General features: G+C 47.3%; 1 protein-coding gene across 6 annotated transcripts in view; it reads right to left on the bottom strand.

Moving 5' to 3' along the window:
• The window catches only part of CUX1 (cut like homeobox 1), a 363,160-nt gene that overhangs the window by 74,641 nt on the left and 268,875 nt on the right, over positions 1-19,644 (bottom strand). For 4 of the 6 annotated variants that reach the window (XM_036278819.1, XM_036278816.1, XM_036278814.1 and 1 more), the window contains exons 10-14: positions 18,539-18,643; positions 12,358-12,546; positions 4,341-4,399; positions 1,685-1,733; positions 886-982 (exon numbers count right to left, since the gene is read on the bottom strand). In XM_036278819.1, the coding sequence (XP_036134712.1) occupies positions 886-982; positions 1,685-1,733; positions 4,341-4,399; positions 12,358-12,546; positions 18,539-18,643 (499 nt within the window). The remainder of the gene's footprint in view (positions 1-885; positions 983-1,684; positions 1,734-4,340; positions 4,400-12,357; positions 12,547-18,538; positions 18,644-19,644) is intronic. The other 2 variants (XM_036278820.1, XM_036278815.1) reach the window with 1 other exon arrangement.

The raw sequence follows: 19,644 nt of genomic DNA, 5'->3' as shown, positions 1-19,644 counted from the left end.
CCAATGAGGAGTGTTGGTTTGTTTTTCAATTGAATTTTTAAATCAGCCAAACGAGGCCCCCCGGAAACAAGCAACATGCATTTCATGTTTGCACCTTTCTTGTACGTTGCAGCCTGGAGAGTCCCCTTGACATAGATTCAAACTCCTAAAGTGACAAGGAGCCGGTACCACACACAGTAAAGAGTTGACAAGTCGCGGGCCTCTGATTGGGCCTCTGGCATTCGAGCTATTACCAGGAGGGCCCCACCTGAGGAGCAGCAAACACTGACATTTTGGGACCAACGGATTCTCTCATACCACTTGCTCTGAGGTGAATGCACTGCACCGAGTCCACTCGATCGAAGGCACGCACATTTTAAGAATGAAATATCATCGGAGCCCAAGACACTTTTAAACGGTTTACCAGCTGCCAAAACCAGAAGCAGTCAGTGACGCCACCATTTTAGGATGAGCAAAGAAAGGCTAAGGATGGGGGATGCGTTCCCAAGGAAAACCTGACAAAGGAAGAAAAGCTCCACTGAGCCTGGAAGGGCAGGGCCAACCTTGTCAGCAGCCCCCGGAAACACCACGAGAGAGGCCGCACAACTAGGAAGAGATCAGAAAGCCAACATCCTCCGAGTGTTCCTCCTGAGATCTACAACACCGGCTCTAACTGACCTCCGCAGACGCTCTGCGGCCACACGTCTCACCTTGACCATCGTAAGCAGGCGGGGAAGGGAAGGAGAGGAGCAGTGAGGAGGACGAGGAGACCAAACATTTATTAGTCAAGGTTCTCATCAACGGGTGATGTTCCCGTCATGCATCGGCCCAGACTCACGGTTCACCTTCCTCTTCCTCGACCCCCGGAAGGGACCGAGCATGGCACGTGAGACCCTGTGAACCTACCGCTCAGGTCACTGTTGGAGATGCGCAGTGCGGCGTTCTCGGACTGCAGCGAGCGGTTCTTCTCCAGCAGCAGCACCTCCAGGGGCTTGGATGCGTCCTAGACAGGGCAGAGTGGGGCTCACTGTGGGCGGGCCACCCTCTCACTCTCTGGGCCACCAGATCCCGCAACCCTTGCCTCCACAGTTCTATACCCAACTCTCTGACTCTGACATGTTACAGAAATCTGACTTTCCCCGAAGGTGATTGATACATGTGTGGAAAACGCTCAAGTTCCTTTCCAAAAGAATTCATTTCAGTTGAAGTAATTTTTCTTCTAGACAACTATTCTCTATTCCTTCCCGAAGTTGAAATAGTCTAAACCTCATCTGGCCGCAGAGCCACACACCTGTCAGACACACTGTAAAGGTGCCAGCTGCAGAGTCAGCTGCTTTCTGGGCATCAGCAGCAGGATTCCATTAGATGACTTAAATTTTAATTGGCTACCAGGTTACCACATGGCATTGTCACCTTGCCTTTTTGGACTGATCTTTAACACAACCTGAAATTGTTTTTATTCAGGTTTTTAGTACCAACTTAAATCAGTTTCACTTACACTAAGTCACCAGTTTAGAAAACACTAACTTTTCCTTTTAAATAAAGCTGATTTGCTTTAACTTGGTTAAATGTTCTCGAGGAATGACTGGTCAGTTGTAGGCAGAGGTCTCAGAAATACCAAGATGGTGAAGCTAGCCTAGGGACAAACAGTGACTGTGGACATGCTGATGCTCACACACACTAAAAGCAAAGTGATACCATGTACCTGTGTCCCAGCTCCCTCGGACGGTGTAAACTCCATGGACTTCAGAATACTGTGAAGAGCAAGACAGGGTGGTTATTTCCTACCCATACCTTTGGCAACGGCCATACTAATGAGCATCAACATCGCAATTTCCTGCTCTCCAGGAATGGAGGATCTGACAACTTTAACAACTTCCCTGGCAGCATTATAATCTGATAACGTCTCTAGAATAACTATTCAACTAGCAGTTGGCCAGCAAAAGTTTCTTGCCCATCATGTAAATCATTCCATATGGAATCACACCAGGTCTGTTCAGAGTATAATTTTAAAGTTGAACACAGGCATAACATTGATGCAAGTGGAATGTATTTGTAAAGTAAGTGGGAATGAAAGAGTTCATTACAAGGGAGCCAGAGAGACAGAAATCTCAGCACCCCAGGGCCGTCGCCCCACATGCTTACTTGGTAGCTGGCACCTGGGGATGGGGAAATGGGTAAAAAACATGGCTTCTCTGGCAGCTGGATGGCTCAAAAGCTGGCACAGACCTTCTCTGCAGCCCTGGGCTGGGGAAGGAGCACCACCGCAAAGGTGTGGGAGAGCAAGTTTATTTCTCTTTTGTTCTCCTTGTCATTGAAATCACATCAGTCTCTAGCCTGTTTCAACAAGTCCAAGAGCTGAGTGAGTTGAGGTGCCCATAACTGCTGTTGCCAGTGTTTCTTTAGCACAGACATTACTTTCCTTCTCACACACGGAGGGAAGGTGGGAATGAGAGGGGCTGCACATCCCAGCCATGGGCCACCTGAGTTCTCCCAGCTTTCTCGAAGCCATGACTTTAGCTTCTGCCCTCTTTAAGCTCCACAGAAGTGTCACCAGGAGAACACAGTGTGTAAATGTGCCCATGCCCCAAGAGACCACATTCTGCCACAGCCACCACGAGGTTCAGTAAGCAGCTGACTGCTTAGTTTCTCTACAGTTATACTTTTGCAGAGGTCTCTGTCATGTAAACCAACAAAACAGAATGAAGGGGAGCTAATGCGGGTAAACTAGGCAGTTTTATTTCATAGCGTGCTATGGGAAATACTAAAAGAACTTGGCCCCCTCACATCAGACCGAAGCCTGGAACTTGTCCTTTCTAGTGGCCATCATGTTCACAACTACGTTCTTGTCTGAGAGCTTCTTTAGGATCATGTAAGAGAAGATGGGAGTCTCGCCCTGGCTGGTTTGGCTCAGCGGTTAGAGTGTTGGCCTGTGGACCAGAGCCCTGGGTTCAGTTCCTGCTAAGGGCACGTACCTCGGTTGCAGTTTGTCCCCGGCTCTGGTTGGGGTTGTGTGGGTGGCAACCACTCGATGTGTCTCTCTCACATCGATGTTTCTCTCTCTCTCTTCTTCCCTCTCTCCCTCCCACTCTATCTGAAGATAAATGCAAAAAAAAAAATTGTCCTCAAGTGAGGATAAAAAAAAGAGAAGATGGAGTCTCTAAGTTTATGCTAAAAACACCAGTGTCTCTTCATTTAGTCAACATGTCTTTACAGACGACCCACTATGCGCCTGACATTGGAGAATTAGAACCACTCTGCTCCCCGTCCTCACCAACATTATGGGCTATTTCAGGAAGACAAAATCCAGAGAGCACGGGGAAGAGAAAACCTATAGAAGACATTGGCAGGAGAGAGCTCATTGGGCTGGAGACAAGGTGTGTCTTGAGGAGTTAGAGAGTGAGATGGGCCTTGAAGGAGCAGACTGTTTTACAGAACACTGGAGATATGGTGACCCCGGGACAGACATGGGAAGAAAATGTGAGCATGTATCTGAAAAAGCACTTAAATCAATAGGAAGTGGGAGACCTAGAACACATTTTATCAGAAAAGCCACCAAGTGGGGTGGCTTTCGGATACTGATGTGTTGGGGGCTGCGATGCAACAAAAGGGCTGGCAGGAAGGTGGGAAGGATGCTCTGGGAAAGGTGAGGGCCAGCTGGGCAGGTGGATAGATGGGAGGGAACAAATCAGGGATGTACTGTAAGCTGGTCAAGGAGTCTTAGTTTCTGGGAATAGAGGCTAGGGGAGAAGGTCATGAGCTGGGAGGGTGCTAGAACTAGGGGACAGGTTAGAGACCAGAGCCTGGGAGCTGCAGGAGGGCGAAGGGTAGGCTCTGGGGAAAGAAAGAGTGTGAGGCAGGAGGGTCAGGGTGGGTGGTGGGACCTGAGGAGGGAACATCTAAGCTTGAAAATGTAAGCATCAGGACAACATGCTTTCAGATGCTGCCTCTCGGATGGGGAATTGGCGGTTGGGAAAAGAAAGTCTGGAGTCTAGTGAGGCCAGGTGTATTCTTTCAAATGGAAAATGCTTCCCTGCTTTGCTCTGCTCTGCTTGGGGAATTTATAACTGAAAAACAAGCTCATATTTTATAATTTCTAAAATGGTAATGTCTCCTCTAATTCTGTGCATACTGCCATACTTTAAATGCACAATTTTATAAAAAGTCCAAAGAATTCAGGCACAGGCTTAAGGGCAAACACCCACAGCGTTGGGCAGCCCAGGACATGGCCTATAGTGCAGCGTCTGCTGAAGCCAAGTTCCAGGACCTGGGGCTGCCCCTTCGCTGCCATGGTGTTTTTTAGTAGATACCCCCAGTGAGCTCTGGCCTGTGAGTAGCTGAGCAGGCATCTCCACACTTACTTTAGCTCTTTCTTCACCTCTTCATAGTCAGCCTGTCCTTTGAGTTTTTCTTCCAGTTGCTGAAAACAGAGAGGAATTTTATTAGTCGCCATGTCTAAATAGGTTGATGGGCTCTGCTATAAACTGAATGTTTGTGTCCTTCCTCTCCCTCCCCCTTCCCAGCAATGCATGTGTTGAGATCCTAACTCCCACTGCGATGGTATCTGGAGATGGGGTCTTTGGCAGGTGATTAGGTCATTACAGTGGAGACCTCATGAATGGGATTAGTGGCCTCATAAAGAGGCCCCAGAGAGCTCCCTTGCCTACTCTATTCCATCCTGTGAAGACATAGAGACAAGGCAGTCAGGGAGGAAGCTCTCACCAGACACCAAATTTGCCAGTGCCTTGATCTTGGACTTCCCAGCCTCTGAAACTGTGAGAAATAAATGTTAATTGTTTATAAGTCCCCCAGTCTGTGGTATTCTGTTATGGCAGCCAAACGGACTAAGCAGATTTCACTGACTACATTCCCTGTAAGCCAGTGGTCCCTAATAAGGAATGCAAACAAGTACAAATGAAAGCTGATAACATGCGGCGTTGTCTTTTGTCTTTCACTCTGTGGTCCAGTGTGAACACCTATGTCAGTGGACACAGGCATACACACACACACGGCAATATAAGGCTGTGACATACAATTTGAAAATAAGGAAAAAGCCATTTTTTTCGAATACCATGAAATGGCAAACAGAATGAAGAGAACCTTTACTGGTGTTTTGAAAGCAGCATGTGGCTTTTCACAAAATATGTTTGGCTAGCTGATGCATACAGCTAGTTGTCAATACCTTTGGTGGGACCCTCAAACAAAAGATACAGCCCCTTTGCTATTGAGGTTGTCATCAGATAGGCAGCAAGAAAAAGCATTTGTAGGGGATCTTAGGAATGGAGGCCTGTTCAGCTGGATGGCCAGGGGTTTCCCTGACGGTTCTGAGTCCTGTGGGGAAAGCCCTCTGAGAGTGCCCTGGCCATGAGGGGCTCTGGCCAGGGGGCCCAGGGGAGTGACAGCACATCTCCCAGGCAGCATGATGCTCTAATATGCACCATTCAAGTCATGTGCTAGCGGGGCGCTGATGTGCTGTTTGCGCAGAGCTCGGCAGGGCTTTCTTGCCTGGAAGGGCCTTTGACACAGGGTGATCAGCAGAGTTGCTCCCCTCTACAAAGGCGTTTTGGACTAGTTTGCTTTTTTCTCCCCCAAAGAGAGCTCTGTGGGGGAAACAAGGCAACTTAATATAAAACACAAAGACCCAGCTTGGAGAGAGGGTTCTAACGAGTTAGCGAGTTTCCAAGCCCAGGTGAACAAATTCCGGTGCCAGATCAAAGCACCCTCCTATCTCCAGGGCTTCCAGTTGCTTTCTGCTTCAACACCACCACTATGATCACAGTTTAAAGCCAACTGAGAACCTTTTAGAATTGAGGGAGGAGCAGCTCATCTGGCGATCAGCTTGGACATTTACCTGAATCCCACGCTGCTCCCTGTTTCAAGAATTCAGGTGTTCTGTAAACAAAATTCATCTAGTCCACCTTTTCTATTGCATTTGCTGGCAGTTTTGTGCATTTTCCATTGCGTGAAATTGCGCTGCCCTAGTTCCTTTTTAAGACCTCTTGCCAATGTTCTGTTTATAATGGTTTCTCAGCCATAATCAAACGGGGTAGCATGCACTCATTTTCCGACAAAAGATTCTCAGAAGGTGCTCATGAAAAACTGATTATTTCATTCTTCTCCCTGTAGTGGAATAGCAGGAAGCACTAATGTGCCAGCCTTCCCAAACAAAAGATTACCCAGTGCTGCTGGGATACAGAAACACCTTTCAGACTGAGGAATTCACTGATGCTGGATACGAAACACACATAAAACTTGGTCATGTTCAGAGATCAGGAGAAAGGCAGTAAGAAAGGCAGCGAGAGAGGAAAATACATAACCTGGCATGGCAGTGAACCTGGCACGGCAGTGAACCTGGAGTCAACTCTGTCCCTTACAAGCTGGGTGACTCTGGACATGTTAATAAACTTGTCTATAAAATGGGATAGCAGCAATGACCTTAAAGGAATGAGCTAAGGGACACAAGGCAAGGACATGGTGCAGATATGGGCACTGTGGGGTCTTGGATGCAGGACCATTACCAAGTCCCAGTCCATCTTTCTGAGAGCACATTTAGAGGTATTTTTTGCAGACCTGAGGTCAGCCCAGATCAGAAGGCCTTAGGACTGAAACCTGCAATTTGGTTGGATATAAGTATTCACTGAGAACTAAATTTCTGCCACTACTTGGGGGCAGCTTAATTAAGAACCCAAGACCAGCCATGGCCGGTATGCCTCAGTGGTTTTACGAGTGTCAGCCTATGGACCGAAGGGTCACGGTTCCAGTCAAGGACACATACCTGGGTTTGCAGGTTTGATCTCTGGCCCTAGTCGGAGTCATGCAGGAGGCAGCCAATTGATGTGTCTCTTTCACACTGATGTTTCTTTCTCTCTCTTTCCCTCCCTCCCACTCTATCTAAAAAAATTCAATGGAAAAATATCTTCGAGTGAGAATTAAAAAAAAAGCAAAGTATTTTGGTGTATAGCAAATTAAGGACTGCATTTATAAAAGATATCTGTCTTAGTCAAGTTATAACATGGGGCTTTCCGTGCCCTGGGGCTACAACATAAAGGACCTCTGGCATGGAAGACCCTTGGGAAAGGCCTTGTCTTCCCTGTCGCACAGAGAGGGGTCAAGGAAGCAACACCTCTTGGCAATAAAACAGATTGGGCCAGAAAGGTGACTGTGTTGCTGTTTGCAGATGGCTCCACCTTTCTCCTCCAGGATGACCAGAGCCAGGCTCTTAGCAGTGCTGTTTGAAGACTGATAGCTCAGGTGTTGGTGTGTTACCCCTCGTACTCACCTATAGCTCTGGGCTGAGGGGCCACCAGTTGGAGCTGAGCAAGTATGACTGAGTTCCCTGGCCCAGGGCAGGGGTCTGAGGCACAGGCCCTAGGGCCGTTACAGTTTTTCTGGGGTTCAGGACTAGGCAGCATGTACCTCCTTTTCACCTGAACGGGGACTCCTTCCAGTCCCCATGACTCCTTGGTGAGAAGTAGCATGTATGTAAATATAGGATCTACTGATGCTGGCCAGAGGGGAGGAGCCTGGGGATGGCTGGGGAGGCACTGTGCATACATGGATGTTGAGAACTGAGACAAAAAGAGGAGACGGCACACCAGACAGGGGGTTGGGGGGGGGGGGGGGAGAGTGACAGTTGTAGGGCTTGCTGCAGGCTAGAGAAGTGTGGCTCTGGAGAGAAGAGGAGCCTCTGTATGGCAACTCCGTCACAGGTCACCTCCAACTCCCGAGAGCTGTGATCTAGGTATGACCTAGGCACAGGGCAGATGGGAGCCAACTCCTTCTCACAGTATGGTGTCAGACCAAGAGGGTCCCGGCCCAATACAGGCCACCTGGACACTGAGTCATGGCCAGCTAAGGGTGCGGCAAGCTGGGGACTGTGCAAGTGAAGTATCTGGATTTACTTACCAAGTGATTAGAGGCATGGGTGTCTTTCCATGATTCATCATAGATGCCCACAAGTAATTAGCTCCCTAAAGTATCTCCAGTAGTTCACAGTTATTTTATAGGAACCCACTTGTGACCTCCAGCTCCCACCACAATCCCACCATAGCCCTCGAAGCCTGTGGCACAAGGCCACTTTGTTTTGTTGAGACTGCTTCCCCTGGGACCCTGCTACTGCTCCCCGAGTGGGGCCATCTTCACCATTCCTCCTCCCTGTGGAAGGCTTCCTCTATCCTATCCTCCAATCTGCTCACAGTACCTTTAAGACCCAAGCAGGACAAGGCTCTGGGAGGCTCGGCCCTAGGCTTCTCTGCTTTCAGGATGTTGATGTGAGACCTTGCTCGTGTCATCCAGGCTAAGTCTCCCCTGTGGTAGTGGGGTGCAGTGGAGGCATATGCATGGGTCTCCCCTATAGCTCCAGGCTAGACACTGCAGGCCTCTTCTAACCTCAGTGACCTCCCCCTCAAGGCAGTGATCACCGTCTTGCCTGCTTGCCCAGTGAATGTCAAACACAATGCGGGTGGTAGAGCTTCACACACTGAGATGTCGATAAGATGCTTGTTGAAACATCACCAAGGGCAGCCTCTGTGCAGAGTAAACACTGCCTGGTGAGGAAACTTATGTACCTGAAGAGACAGCATCCAGAAAAGCAGTTATCAGTCTTGTCTTCCTGTCCCAACCCCTTGAGGGACACAGCATGCTCTACAGTGGCTCAAGGGGACCCATTAGCACTTTGGGGTGTGGCGAGGGACGCAGAGGGTTGGGGAGACATGCGCAGTTTGGAGACAGTCCTGGAGGTAATTCTAATACATCTGCCCACAAATTTAATTTCTCCCTATGGGAGATTGGTGTTCTTTTAGCTATCTTTTCTTATAACTATCATTTTAAATCGAAGCTTTTGGTAGCACTGTTTTCTGTGCTATAGTGAGCATAATACAGGTGACTGCCTATTTATACTGCCTCTGTTTTAAAGTGTCTGAACAGAAGACCACAGAATAGAGAATTATAAAAAATAGCAGCCTTCTAGTAGCAGCTGGGTTATTTCATTAATTATAAATACAGAATTATCCGTTACAAGTGGCACTGTGCTTGAGCACTTGCCTGGTTAGGCAGATGGAAATACCTCCCAATTCCATGTCTACGTAAAGGTTAGAAGATGCACCGCTGTATATGGAGAGCGATGTGTTCATGGTGAACTTAACTCGACAAAGTGGAACACGGGGATAGAAAGACTGAAACATTCAACTGTCAATTTAGCCAAAAGAATTACAAATCAGTTGACTAAGTAAAGGGAAGAAATATCAATCGCAAAGAGATGGAGAACTTCAAGGTGCTACAGAAGGCAACCAGATCTATTCCGTTACAGAGTGCACCACCAGAGTGTGCTGGTGAAGAAACCCCCATAAGCTCAAGATTCTCAATAATCTCAAGATTCTGCCCATTATGCCATCTGCCCTTGTAAGACCAACCTCCCACATCCCATCTGTGACTGTCATCAGCATTTATCTCAAAGACCATTGTTAATGTTCATGGCAAAGCACCCATAACTCCAAGATGCTGAGATAGCTGGAAGCTGCAGCATCCTCAAACCCACCCTCATTTGAGCACCACACAGTGTGTCTCAGAGTCCCCAAAGCTGGACAAGGTGGTCCAAGAAGGAAAGGGCTGGGGGGAAGGGGAAGAAGGGGGTGGGACAGGGAGGAGGAGGAGGAGAGGAGAGTCCCCCGGAAGTTCAGGTATGGCTCGCTGCTGCTTCTGTGTGGCCACCACTGCTGTGTCAGTTTGACAGGTTTCATTCATAAAATATTTTCCTAATAATTGTATTGATGCTTAGTTTAGATTTGAGACTATAAATTATGCACATTAGGGGTAAAAAAAAAAGCCTTGGGAAGGTATCTCATTCAATTAACCTTATTCCTTTGGGGAAGGCTAATGCCTTTTGAGTGCAGGTTCGATATTGGGTAGATCTTCACTCCTGGCGACAAGGGGTTAAGATAATTAAAATCAGAGAAGTCTTGTTACTAGAGGATATGTTTTGATTATTAGATCAGATGAAGATAAGGGAGCAATAATTTTGGAAGAAGTATTGCCGAATTGTTTCATTAACTGCACAGTATTAAAGAATTCCCCCAAGACACGGATAAAGAACATTAATTTGTGAAAACTGCGTTTCATTTTTTGTGAAGGCAAACATTAAAACCTTAACTGATTTAGAAGAAATTGCTCTATAATAAAAAATGTAAGGTCTACAGCCTCCCTCTTATGTAGTCCAATGCAGAATGTATTTGAGTCAAGCCCTTTAATAGTAACAAAGGAGAAAAAGGCAAATTATCTAATAATAATGCCAGTGCTAGGGTCAGAAATGGTTATAACATGAGAAAATTAGATTTAATCTAGAAATAAAAAATGAGTACTGGTACTCACTGAGCAGACTGATGAGAGAAAAGGACACATTGAAGAAATAAATGCCATGGTTGATGGCAAATGTAACCAGCTCTCAAACATCTTCCCAATTGCAGGATCATCTTTCCTGAGAGGCCCAAGCACCTGGCAGTTTCTCGGGCAGTGGATGAAACCCACCCCAAAGAGGCAAAGAAGAAACTAGAGAGGGAGAACTGTGGGTTCTGCTGGTGCCAGTGAGGTCAGGACAGTGAACTGCCATGAGGACAGACTTATTAAGAACTTAGCTCTGGGTCAGAAACATGGTCATGCGTTGAGAAGAAAAAATTCAATGGAAAAATAATCAAAATGGACCTTACCTACAGTCTAGAATTACTCTACATAAGAAAAAGTTGTCTTGACACTTTTATAACTAATCTTTTTCTTTTTAAATAATGTTTTTATTGCTTTTTTTTAGAGAGAGTGAGGAAGGGAGAGAGATAGAAACATCAATATGACAGAGACACATCAATTGGCTGCCTCCTGCACACTCCGCACTGGGAATTGAACTGGGACTTCTCAGTCCATGGGACGATGCTCAATCTACTGAGCCATACCAGCCAGGCTTTTAACTAATCTTGACCCACCTTATTTAGTATACAATGACTATACTTGCAGTCAGTCACTCGTTCATTCACGAATTCCACAAATAGATGCTGACTGGGGGCAGAAGGAGGCCCAAGTGAGCATGGCTCAGGAGGGACGGCAGAGCGGGGGGAATGTCTGGCCTGGGCGCAGGAACCCTGAGCCATTGCTGGTTCTATCTTTTCATAGTCAAATAAGATACTCCAAGGAGGCCCTTCCGGCTCTGACATGCTGTGAATCTAGGGTCCCAGAACTATCTTCAAATTATACTAGTAACTTTAACAGGTTGGAAATACTTTTAGTAAAGTACATATATATATACTTAATATAATGAAAATGATTCCAGGTTCTGAAATTGGGACACTGTTTTAAGAAACCCCAACAGGATCTAGCTTTTGTCTGGGCTGCTGTGATTCCATCTGGGAAGAAAGAGCCTGACTGTGTGATCTCCCTGTGCTGAAGTAATACCATATTTTGGGCTGCTGTGGCACATCACAGGGACAAAAATATCCTGCAGCTTGAGAGCATGGCCCAGAGGGTTTAAGGCATCTCTTGCTTTCATTTCTTTTGGGCACCAGGAGAGCCCAAATTTCAGTGAGCTGGGTCCTCCCATTGGCAGCTTCCTCCAAAAACCAGGGAAGGCAAGTAGAGCCAGACTAATGGAGTATCTATACAGACGGCCTGCAACCTTGACAAATGCACTAACCCATCCAAGAAGCACTCAGAATCTCCAGGTCCAGGTCAGTCCCAGCTCTCAGGTGGTGAAGCTGTGCTGTGGGCAGGTGGGCGGGCACTGGGGAAGAGGGCCTCTGACAAGTGCTGGAGGCACTGCCCAGGCTGGAGCTGGCAGAGGGGTTAAGTCCGTCTCCCTGCCTTGGGCTCCAGGACTCTGCTTCTCGCTACTTCACAGAGGTTCAAGGTTGCCATATTTGTTGACAGTTCCGGATATGACACCTTGCAAAAAAGAACTCTGATGGAGCTTATAGACCCGTGCTTCTGACTGAGGTGCCCATGGGAGCCTTGTTATACTGTTCTTGCTGGAGGGAAAAACTTTGTTGATGGTTGGAGCTCAGACTGAGGAATACCTAAACAGTCATTTTTGCTTTTAAAGGAGATCAAATTTTAACCATTATCTTTGCAGACCACAAAAATGAGAATACCTTGTGCAATGGCCAAGACAGGGCCAAGAAGGCAGCTTCTGAGACAAAGCCTCCTGCCATGGTCAGTACACCCATCGGACGTCCCAGACACTGGGGGCAGAAGCAACCCATTGAAGAGCTCTCAGGGTGTCAGTGGGGAGCCAGAAACACCATGCAGGCCAACCCTGAGGTCCCTCCAGGGTCATGTGCGGAGGAAGGCAAAGGGTGTGCGTGTCCAGCCCTCCCCTGCCTGCCGGCCCCAATGCGCCCTTACTTTGAGCGTGCTGTTCTTGGCACTCAGCTGCTGCTCGAGCTGGGAGATCTGGCTAGCCGAGTTTTCCCGCAGCTTGGTGAGGCTGGCCTGGAGTCTCTGCACGTCCTCTACCAGCTGGGCGATCTCTCGCTCTTTGGCGGCCAACTCAACTTCGAGGCTGGATCGGGTCAGCACCTCTATGGCCTGCTCCTGGGAAGGAGAAAGGAAATGACAAAACTGCACCAGCTTCAGACAGGTGCTCAGGGTTAGCTGTACTGGTAACCGCGGCAAAAACAGGCAGATGGGAGGACGTGGATGGCGCGCTCACAGTAAGCCATGACTTCCTGCCTCTGCTTGGACAGGACCTGATGACTGCCTTCCGAACACCACACTTCTATATGCATAGCGAGCTGATACCAGGCTTTGTCCAATCAACAAGCATTTATGAGTACGAGGCACACAACTGTGGACAAAAGGTTGGAAGTCCCTTTCTTCACAGGGCTTCTAGTCAGTGGGGTGGGTGGGTGGGTGAGATGCACTAAATGCATTTATTAACAGCATAAAGTATGTTGGTTGTTGATAAGTGCCAGAGAAAAGCTGAAGCAGGAAGAGGTCATAGGGTCGGACTTGAGAGAGGCAGTTGGGGTTTTTATTATTTTTTGTTAATCCTTCCCTGAGGATATTTTTTCCATTGATTTTTAGAGAGAATGGAAGGGAGGGGGGAGGAGGAGGAGAGAGAAACATCAGTGTGAGAGAGACACGTCAATTGGTTGCATCCTGCATGCACCTTAAATGAGGCTGGGGATCGAACCTGCAACTCAGGTACATGCCCTTGAGCGTCAATTGAACCCATGACCCACACTCTGATATGTAGGCCAACATTAACCAACGGAGCTATGCGGTCAGGGCTCACTTCACGTCTTGATCTGGCATGTGCTAGGGTGGAAAACAGCAGCTGCAGCCCCAACTGGCAGGGCATAATGTGCTTGTCACAGTGTTTTCACATTTGGGGACAGCCAGTCACCCAGGGAAGTAATTTTTCACATCTCCCTTCTAGGAAACTAAGGCCTTTGCCATTTAAAAAATGTAAAGTTTTATGTGCAAAGAAGTGACTTCCTGTTTCTTTGATTTGTATAATATTGTAAAATAAGATGTTCATTTCTCCTGACTTCTCGAAGATCTGGACATGGCCCCAGGGATCCCGTGAGCACCTTCCCACCAGCTCACCTAAAGGCACATGCTGTCCAGACCAGTTCAGTTCAGAGTGGGCTCCATGGACCGGTGCCAGTCCACAAACCGTTGCTGGTATACAGTGAGGCAAGTACAAAAATTGAAAGTGTTTAGAAATGTTTATAGCAATTAGACATTGCTGAGACATTTTTATTGTCTTTTATAAAACCACCAGTCTGTGACAGATTGGAAATTTAAAAAGAAAAACAAAACTCTCCTTTACCGCAGAGTTTGGGAAGCACCACTCTAGATAACACTGGCTGGGTCAGTCAGGGAACTAAGACAAGTCCTCCAGCAATGACAGGAGGTCAGCACTAAGAGAACAGTGAGAGATGCATGAGGAGGTGAGCCCTGAGGAGGGAGAGAAGGGCATAGCACTAACTGTGAAGGAAGAGGGGCTCCATTTCAGGGTGGGACACCACAGGTGGGCACGGAGGTTTGAAAGGGTGGGAAGCAGGGCACAAGGAGGGACTGATGCTGAGGGGCCAGCTCATCAAAGGAGTGGGCATATTGGTGAAAGATCAGAGGGTGGCCAAAGGTGCCTGGACTTGTGGTGGCAGGCCTGGGGAGCAGTGAGGGGACATGATGGCAGTGATATTCAGGGAGGTCAGTCTCAGGGTGGGTGTAGAAAAAGCCATGCTATCTCATTTAATTTATTTATCAACTTTCCAACCTGAGGGATGCCGGCCATAAAAACTGTTTCAAGTGCTCTTAGGGGAAGAGTCTGTAAAACAAGCCAAAAGGTGATCGGGGATTTTAAACAGGCAAGTTACTGTATCAGAGACAAGTGGTTCAAATAATACAGGGTATGGCAAAAGTAGGCTTATAGTTGTGATACTTGAAACACAGAGTTTTATCTTGCATTATTATTTATTGTATTATTTTCTATATGAACAACAGTGAACCTACTTTTGCTCCACCCTGTATATATAAAATCAGCAGCTCTGGGTGCTGATCCTGGGCCCAGGATGGGAACCTGAGGTAGGCAGTCCCAGAGAGCCATCTGCTCAGCTCCTGAGGCCCAGTGTGGCCTGGCCACAAGCTGACCGTGTGACCTCAGCACATCAACTAACTTAGGAACTGGACCACAGATTCTTCATTTATAACAGCAAAAATCATTTGTATCTTGCATAAACTAAATGAGATGAGGTAATATACCCCAAAGCAGTAAGGCTTTGGAAATCAGATAAAAAAGATCACCCTACTCTAAGCCCAAATGTGGCTCACCGCCCCGCCCCCCCCCACGAGGACAACCTTGTCTCACTGTAAAGACACATGGGAAACTGAGAAAGAAATGAACCAGGGTCCAGGAAATGATCAACAGGCTGCAGGTGGAGGGAGAGGCCTGTACCTGGGTGATATACCTGGGGCCTCTCAGTCTGAGGGCATAGCAAGAAAGGAAGTTTTGTGACCGGTGAACAGGTGCTGAGAGGAAGGGTGGCCTTTAAGGCTGCAGCGAGGTCAGTATCAGGCAGCTCAGATGCTGTTGAGATAACTACTGAGAGGCGAAGCATCCACGGACTCAAAAGAGGGCCGGACCATAGGTTCCCTCGTGTCCATTCAGGCCTCCCCTCAGATGCACCTGAAAAACTTGGGGGCTTTATAAAACACATAGGTCCTGGGCCCCACCCTGGAAACCATGGTTCAGGGGGTCTGGAGTAGGACTCGGGTTCGGAGTCAGGATACTGGTTTGGATTGTAGCCTCTAAAGGAAGGGACTGACTTTTTTTCAAATGTGACAAGTGGCCCCTGTGGGCACCAGAATGGGGTCCTGAGAATCTGTCCCAGCAGGCACAGTCCCACGACTCCAGGCTTCCACGGCCTGTAAGGGCACCTACATTCCTCATGAGGGCTGGGTCTTGGGGATGGGGGCTTTGGTGTCTCAGGAGGCAGGAGAGGATAAGTGAGAACACTTTGTAGAGTCTAAAAACATTGTTATAAAAAAGAAAGAAAGGGCTGAAGATGATGATAATGGTGGGGTGTGTTTCCAAAGGGAAAAGTAAACAGGAAAAAAAGAAGTTACTGAGATCATAGTCCTTTAAATTTTGTCCCTTTGAACCCATTTGTCTCCCCTCTCTCCCAACCTGTTCGTGTGAAATATCACAAGCTGTGTAACTGTCTAGTGAGTCCTCCTACTAAGATTAGACCATCGAGGCTGAAATAAGCTAGATAATCATCTCTTTTATCCTGCAGCCATTTTCATATTAAATATGAATGAGATGCAGGAGCACTACTCAATGTGAGAAAAACCTAATTGTGAAATGATAGTGCGCCCAAGACCCCAGCCTGTGAGACAGACACTGGAAGTCAAGGCTGATCTCAGGTTTACCTGCTCTAGCGGGGGAGGCTGGAGGACCGGGAACCTTGGCTTTACTTCTCTCTCTCTCTCACTGCATCTCTGTTCCTGCCAACACCAAGCGGCTGAAGGAGGCTGGATCTAAGCAGTGTGTGCACCCGATAGATTCACCTGAGACAGACAGGTGTATTTTCTAATATGGTCTGCTCAGGTTCAAGAAGGTGGCCTGGTGTGGTACAGCAGAGCCCTGAACTAATATTTATCTGGGAATACCTGACAAAGGACCCACATGTACCCTGTTCCATTTGATGCACATGAGAGCGAGGTAGTTGGATGTAGGAAAAGAGTGGACTTTGCAGTAGAACATATTCCAGCTTGATCATTTCCTAGCTGTGTGACCGTCAGCAAATTACTTCACTCCTCTGAGCCTCTCAGTTCCCTTCCCTGTAAAATGAGGATATTACCTGCCTCTAATGACCATGGTGTCAAGAGGCAGAAATAAAGCAACCACACAGCTCCAGCATGGCCCCTCATCCAGGGCAGGCACTCTCTGAGTGGCAGCTCACCTTCCGAAACCGGCGATTCCAGTAAGACACCCAACAGATCAGTTTGGGCCTTCGCTAGATCTATAGAGTCTACTGTTTCTCTGCCGAGTCCTGCCAGCCAAGCCCAACAGACATTTTCCTGCTGGCCCAGTTTCCTGTGCTTGCTCCCTGGCTGGCTGGAGCTGAGTGACTGTGGGAATGCACACCCGAGGGAGCCCTGGCAGGGCTGCTCCTGGAAGACTGAACCTGTGCCATGTAAACACTGCACTTAGCAGATGATGAAGTGTTTAAGCACCCCTAGGATCCACATCTTACTCTACCTGCAAAAACATTCATTTCTTTCTGAAATGCTTTGGTTGCAAAAGTCCAGGATGGTGCCAGAAAGCCTTTCAATCAAACCATTTAGATCAGGAGCCCTGTGTGGACACATCAGGATGGACGGCTTTCTCCAGAGAACCAGGAAGCATCACAAAAGCCAGGAGAAGCCACACTGCCTCTGACCTCGAGCGCTTCCTCACCGTGATGCTGGGTCCAGGCCAGGTGAACTTGGAGAAGGGGACGTTGACAAAGCCAAGGGGCCATTTCAGGTAAAATGAAAACCAGAATCCATGAAGTATACAGAACGCAATAGTTCCTAAACTGGAGAAATTTTCTTTATATCCCGAGACATGTAAATCATGTTTTATTTAATGTTAATGTAAAGAAGAAAACAAAAATCCATTCTTAGAAGGGGTCCTGACACTAAAACTGTGCTTTAGATTCACTCCTGAGGGGTAATTTAAAAGTCCTAGTACAAGGTGGCAGAGGTCCCTCAGTTGAGTCCTGGTTTGGCCACTGAGGCAAGTGCTCTGGAGCAAGGGGTTTACATTCACAGAGCTTCCATTTCTTCATCTACACAAAGAAATAACAACACCCTACTTTATGGGGTAGGTGACTAATGGCTGCTAAACTGACACATGGACTTATTGCAAAAGCAAGTCTCCCTGATTCGACTGTGCTCATTCCCTTGCTCTCCCAGTGTCCACTATGGGTTCTGGCCCCCAGCAATGGCTCCAGCACACTCTTTGTTAAGTAAAAGGACACCTATGAGTGCAGTTCACCCAGCATAGGCCATCAGAGCTGAAGGGACCTCAGGATCACTTACTCCTCACTTTACACTCAGAAAAACTGAGGCCTAGTAAGTTTAACTCCCTGGATGTGTAAAAAAAAGTGATGGAATTAAGCTTCAAAACCAAGGCTCCTGATTTAGAGATAATGATGCCAACCACGTAAGAGCAATTGATAAGGTTTTCTGAGGACTTATGTGTTAGGTCTTGCTCTAAGCACTTTGCTTAGATTTCTGAAACCCTTGTAAAAACCCATTTTACGGGCAATGAAACTAAGACTCAGCTCCCTGACTTGCCCAAAGTCACAGAGCTGATAACTGCAGAGTTGGGGTCTGAGCCCAGGAGATGGTTCCAATAGTCAGGTCTTAACTACATGCTGCTCCATATAACTGCACAGCACTGAAGGAAAGAGTCTGGAATCAGATAGTTCTGAGCTACCTCGAACAAGCTGGGAAAGTTCTAGCTAGGAGTAATTTTCATCTACATTAGAAAAATCAAGAGGCAAAAACACTGGAATGTGTGCCTCACTCCTGAATGCCTACACTTCAGGCAAGATTCTGGCAATTACAAACTCAGAGCAGGGCGTCACCTTATTACCTCTTTGGCTTTCCCAGCTCATCACAAAAATTTTTCTCAGTCTGGAAGGACACATTCCGGAGAAAACCAAACCTCCAATTTTCCTGTGTAATTTTGGCAAACCTCCAGTCTCAGGTCACCACCCATGTGCCAGCTGCCATCCCATAGGCCTTGCGGGGAAGACGCTCCCCTCTGGTGATGGGATCTGTCTCCACCTCCACGCTGGGCGGGTCTCACACTGACCACAGAGCATCGACGCATAATCAGCAAAATTCTTCTTTGACTCTAACAAGTTCCACCCCTAAACTGTTAAAAGCATTCCCCACCAAGACAGCAGCACTACTTAAAATAGCCCAAAAAGGGACGTTAAGAAGCAAAGAAGAAAGCAGTTGTAACACAGAGGGTACAGATGCCAGGCAAACAGAGTCCCCACAAGGCCTGGCTACCCACCACGTCCGGCGCCTTCTGGATCTGCGAGGCCAGCTGGAGAGAGTGGTTGGCTGATGAGAGCTGCTCCCTTAAGGTCTCCGCCTCTCTCTGAGCCACCTCTGCCCTCTGAAGGAAATGAAAAGGGTGAGAAGAGAAAGTACATTCAGTTTAACAACTGACAATTATTACAAGAACATTCATCAATTCATGCCTGACTGACTATAATTGATTTTCCTAAACACTCAACCTAATAAATGCTAGAAAAAAAACATAGAATGTGATGGATTTTTATTTTAAACAGTACAAGGAAGAAATAATTGAGCGATTATGACAGTAATTTAACGCTAGGAGCAAGGAATCCCCTGCTGATAGTAATGCTCCGGCCCACTGAATTTCCCAGACTGAATAAATACAAGTGGAAATAGAGTCTTTTGATTCAATTTCTTTCTATTCTCATAGACCAAGAAGATTTTATTGCAGGATTACTCCTGGGAGTAATTCTCACGGGTAAACAGTGAATTAAAGACACTCTGGCCATTCTCTTCCTTAAAACATGCACAATGTTGTGGTTGTTTTCCTTCGGCAAGTATTTCCATAAATGTACAGGGTGTAAATGCCATTCCTTTCGTCAGGGCCAGGCTTATGTCAACATATTTAACCCTTTACCCGACAAAGTCCTTGAATGCCGATGCTGGCATTCCAGCCAGTAGGCCGAAAGAGAAATGAATTAATGCATCTATCATTTGCACATAATTCCCAGCTAAGGAAACCAATGCCACTGGAGAGCCAATCAGGATTTCCCACTGAATGGCGAGAATAGGTCACCCTAGTGGCTGCCACCTGAGAGGGTACCATGGGTGCAGTAGGCAGGGACTAGGCATTTGGGGGCAGAGGGACCAGGGCCACTTACCTAACTAAGCTCACTAAGCTCCCACCTTCCCACCTCCAAAATGGAAACACTGCCTCCCCTTCAAAGACCTCGCAAGGATCAACATCTGCCGAAGTGCGCTATGCACAGAACTCATTCAGAAGTGTTTTATTAATGGGCTTGTCCTGATTTTACAATTACAACTGGGTGAGAAACAGTAGCTAATTGACACTAAACATGCAGGCTGAGAAGTATCGTG

This window comes from Molossus molossus, unplaced genomic scaffold (assembly GCF_014108415.1).
Source record: "Molossus molossus isolate mMolMol1 unplaced genomic scaffold, mMolMol1.p scaffold_m16_p_3, whole genome shotgun sequence".
In the NCBI taxonomy this organism is placed as follows: Eukaryota; Metazoa; Chordata; class Mammalia; order Chiroptera; family Molossidae; genus Molossus; species Molossus molossus.
Note: the sequence above shows the minus strand (reverse complement) of the source record. Positions and strands in the feature narration are given on the sequence as shown.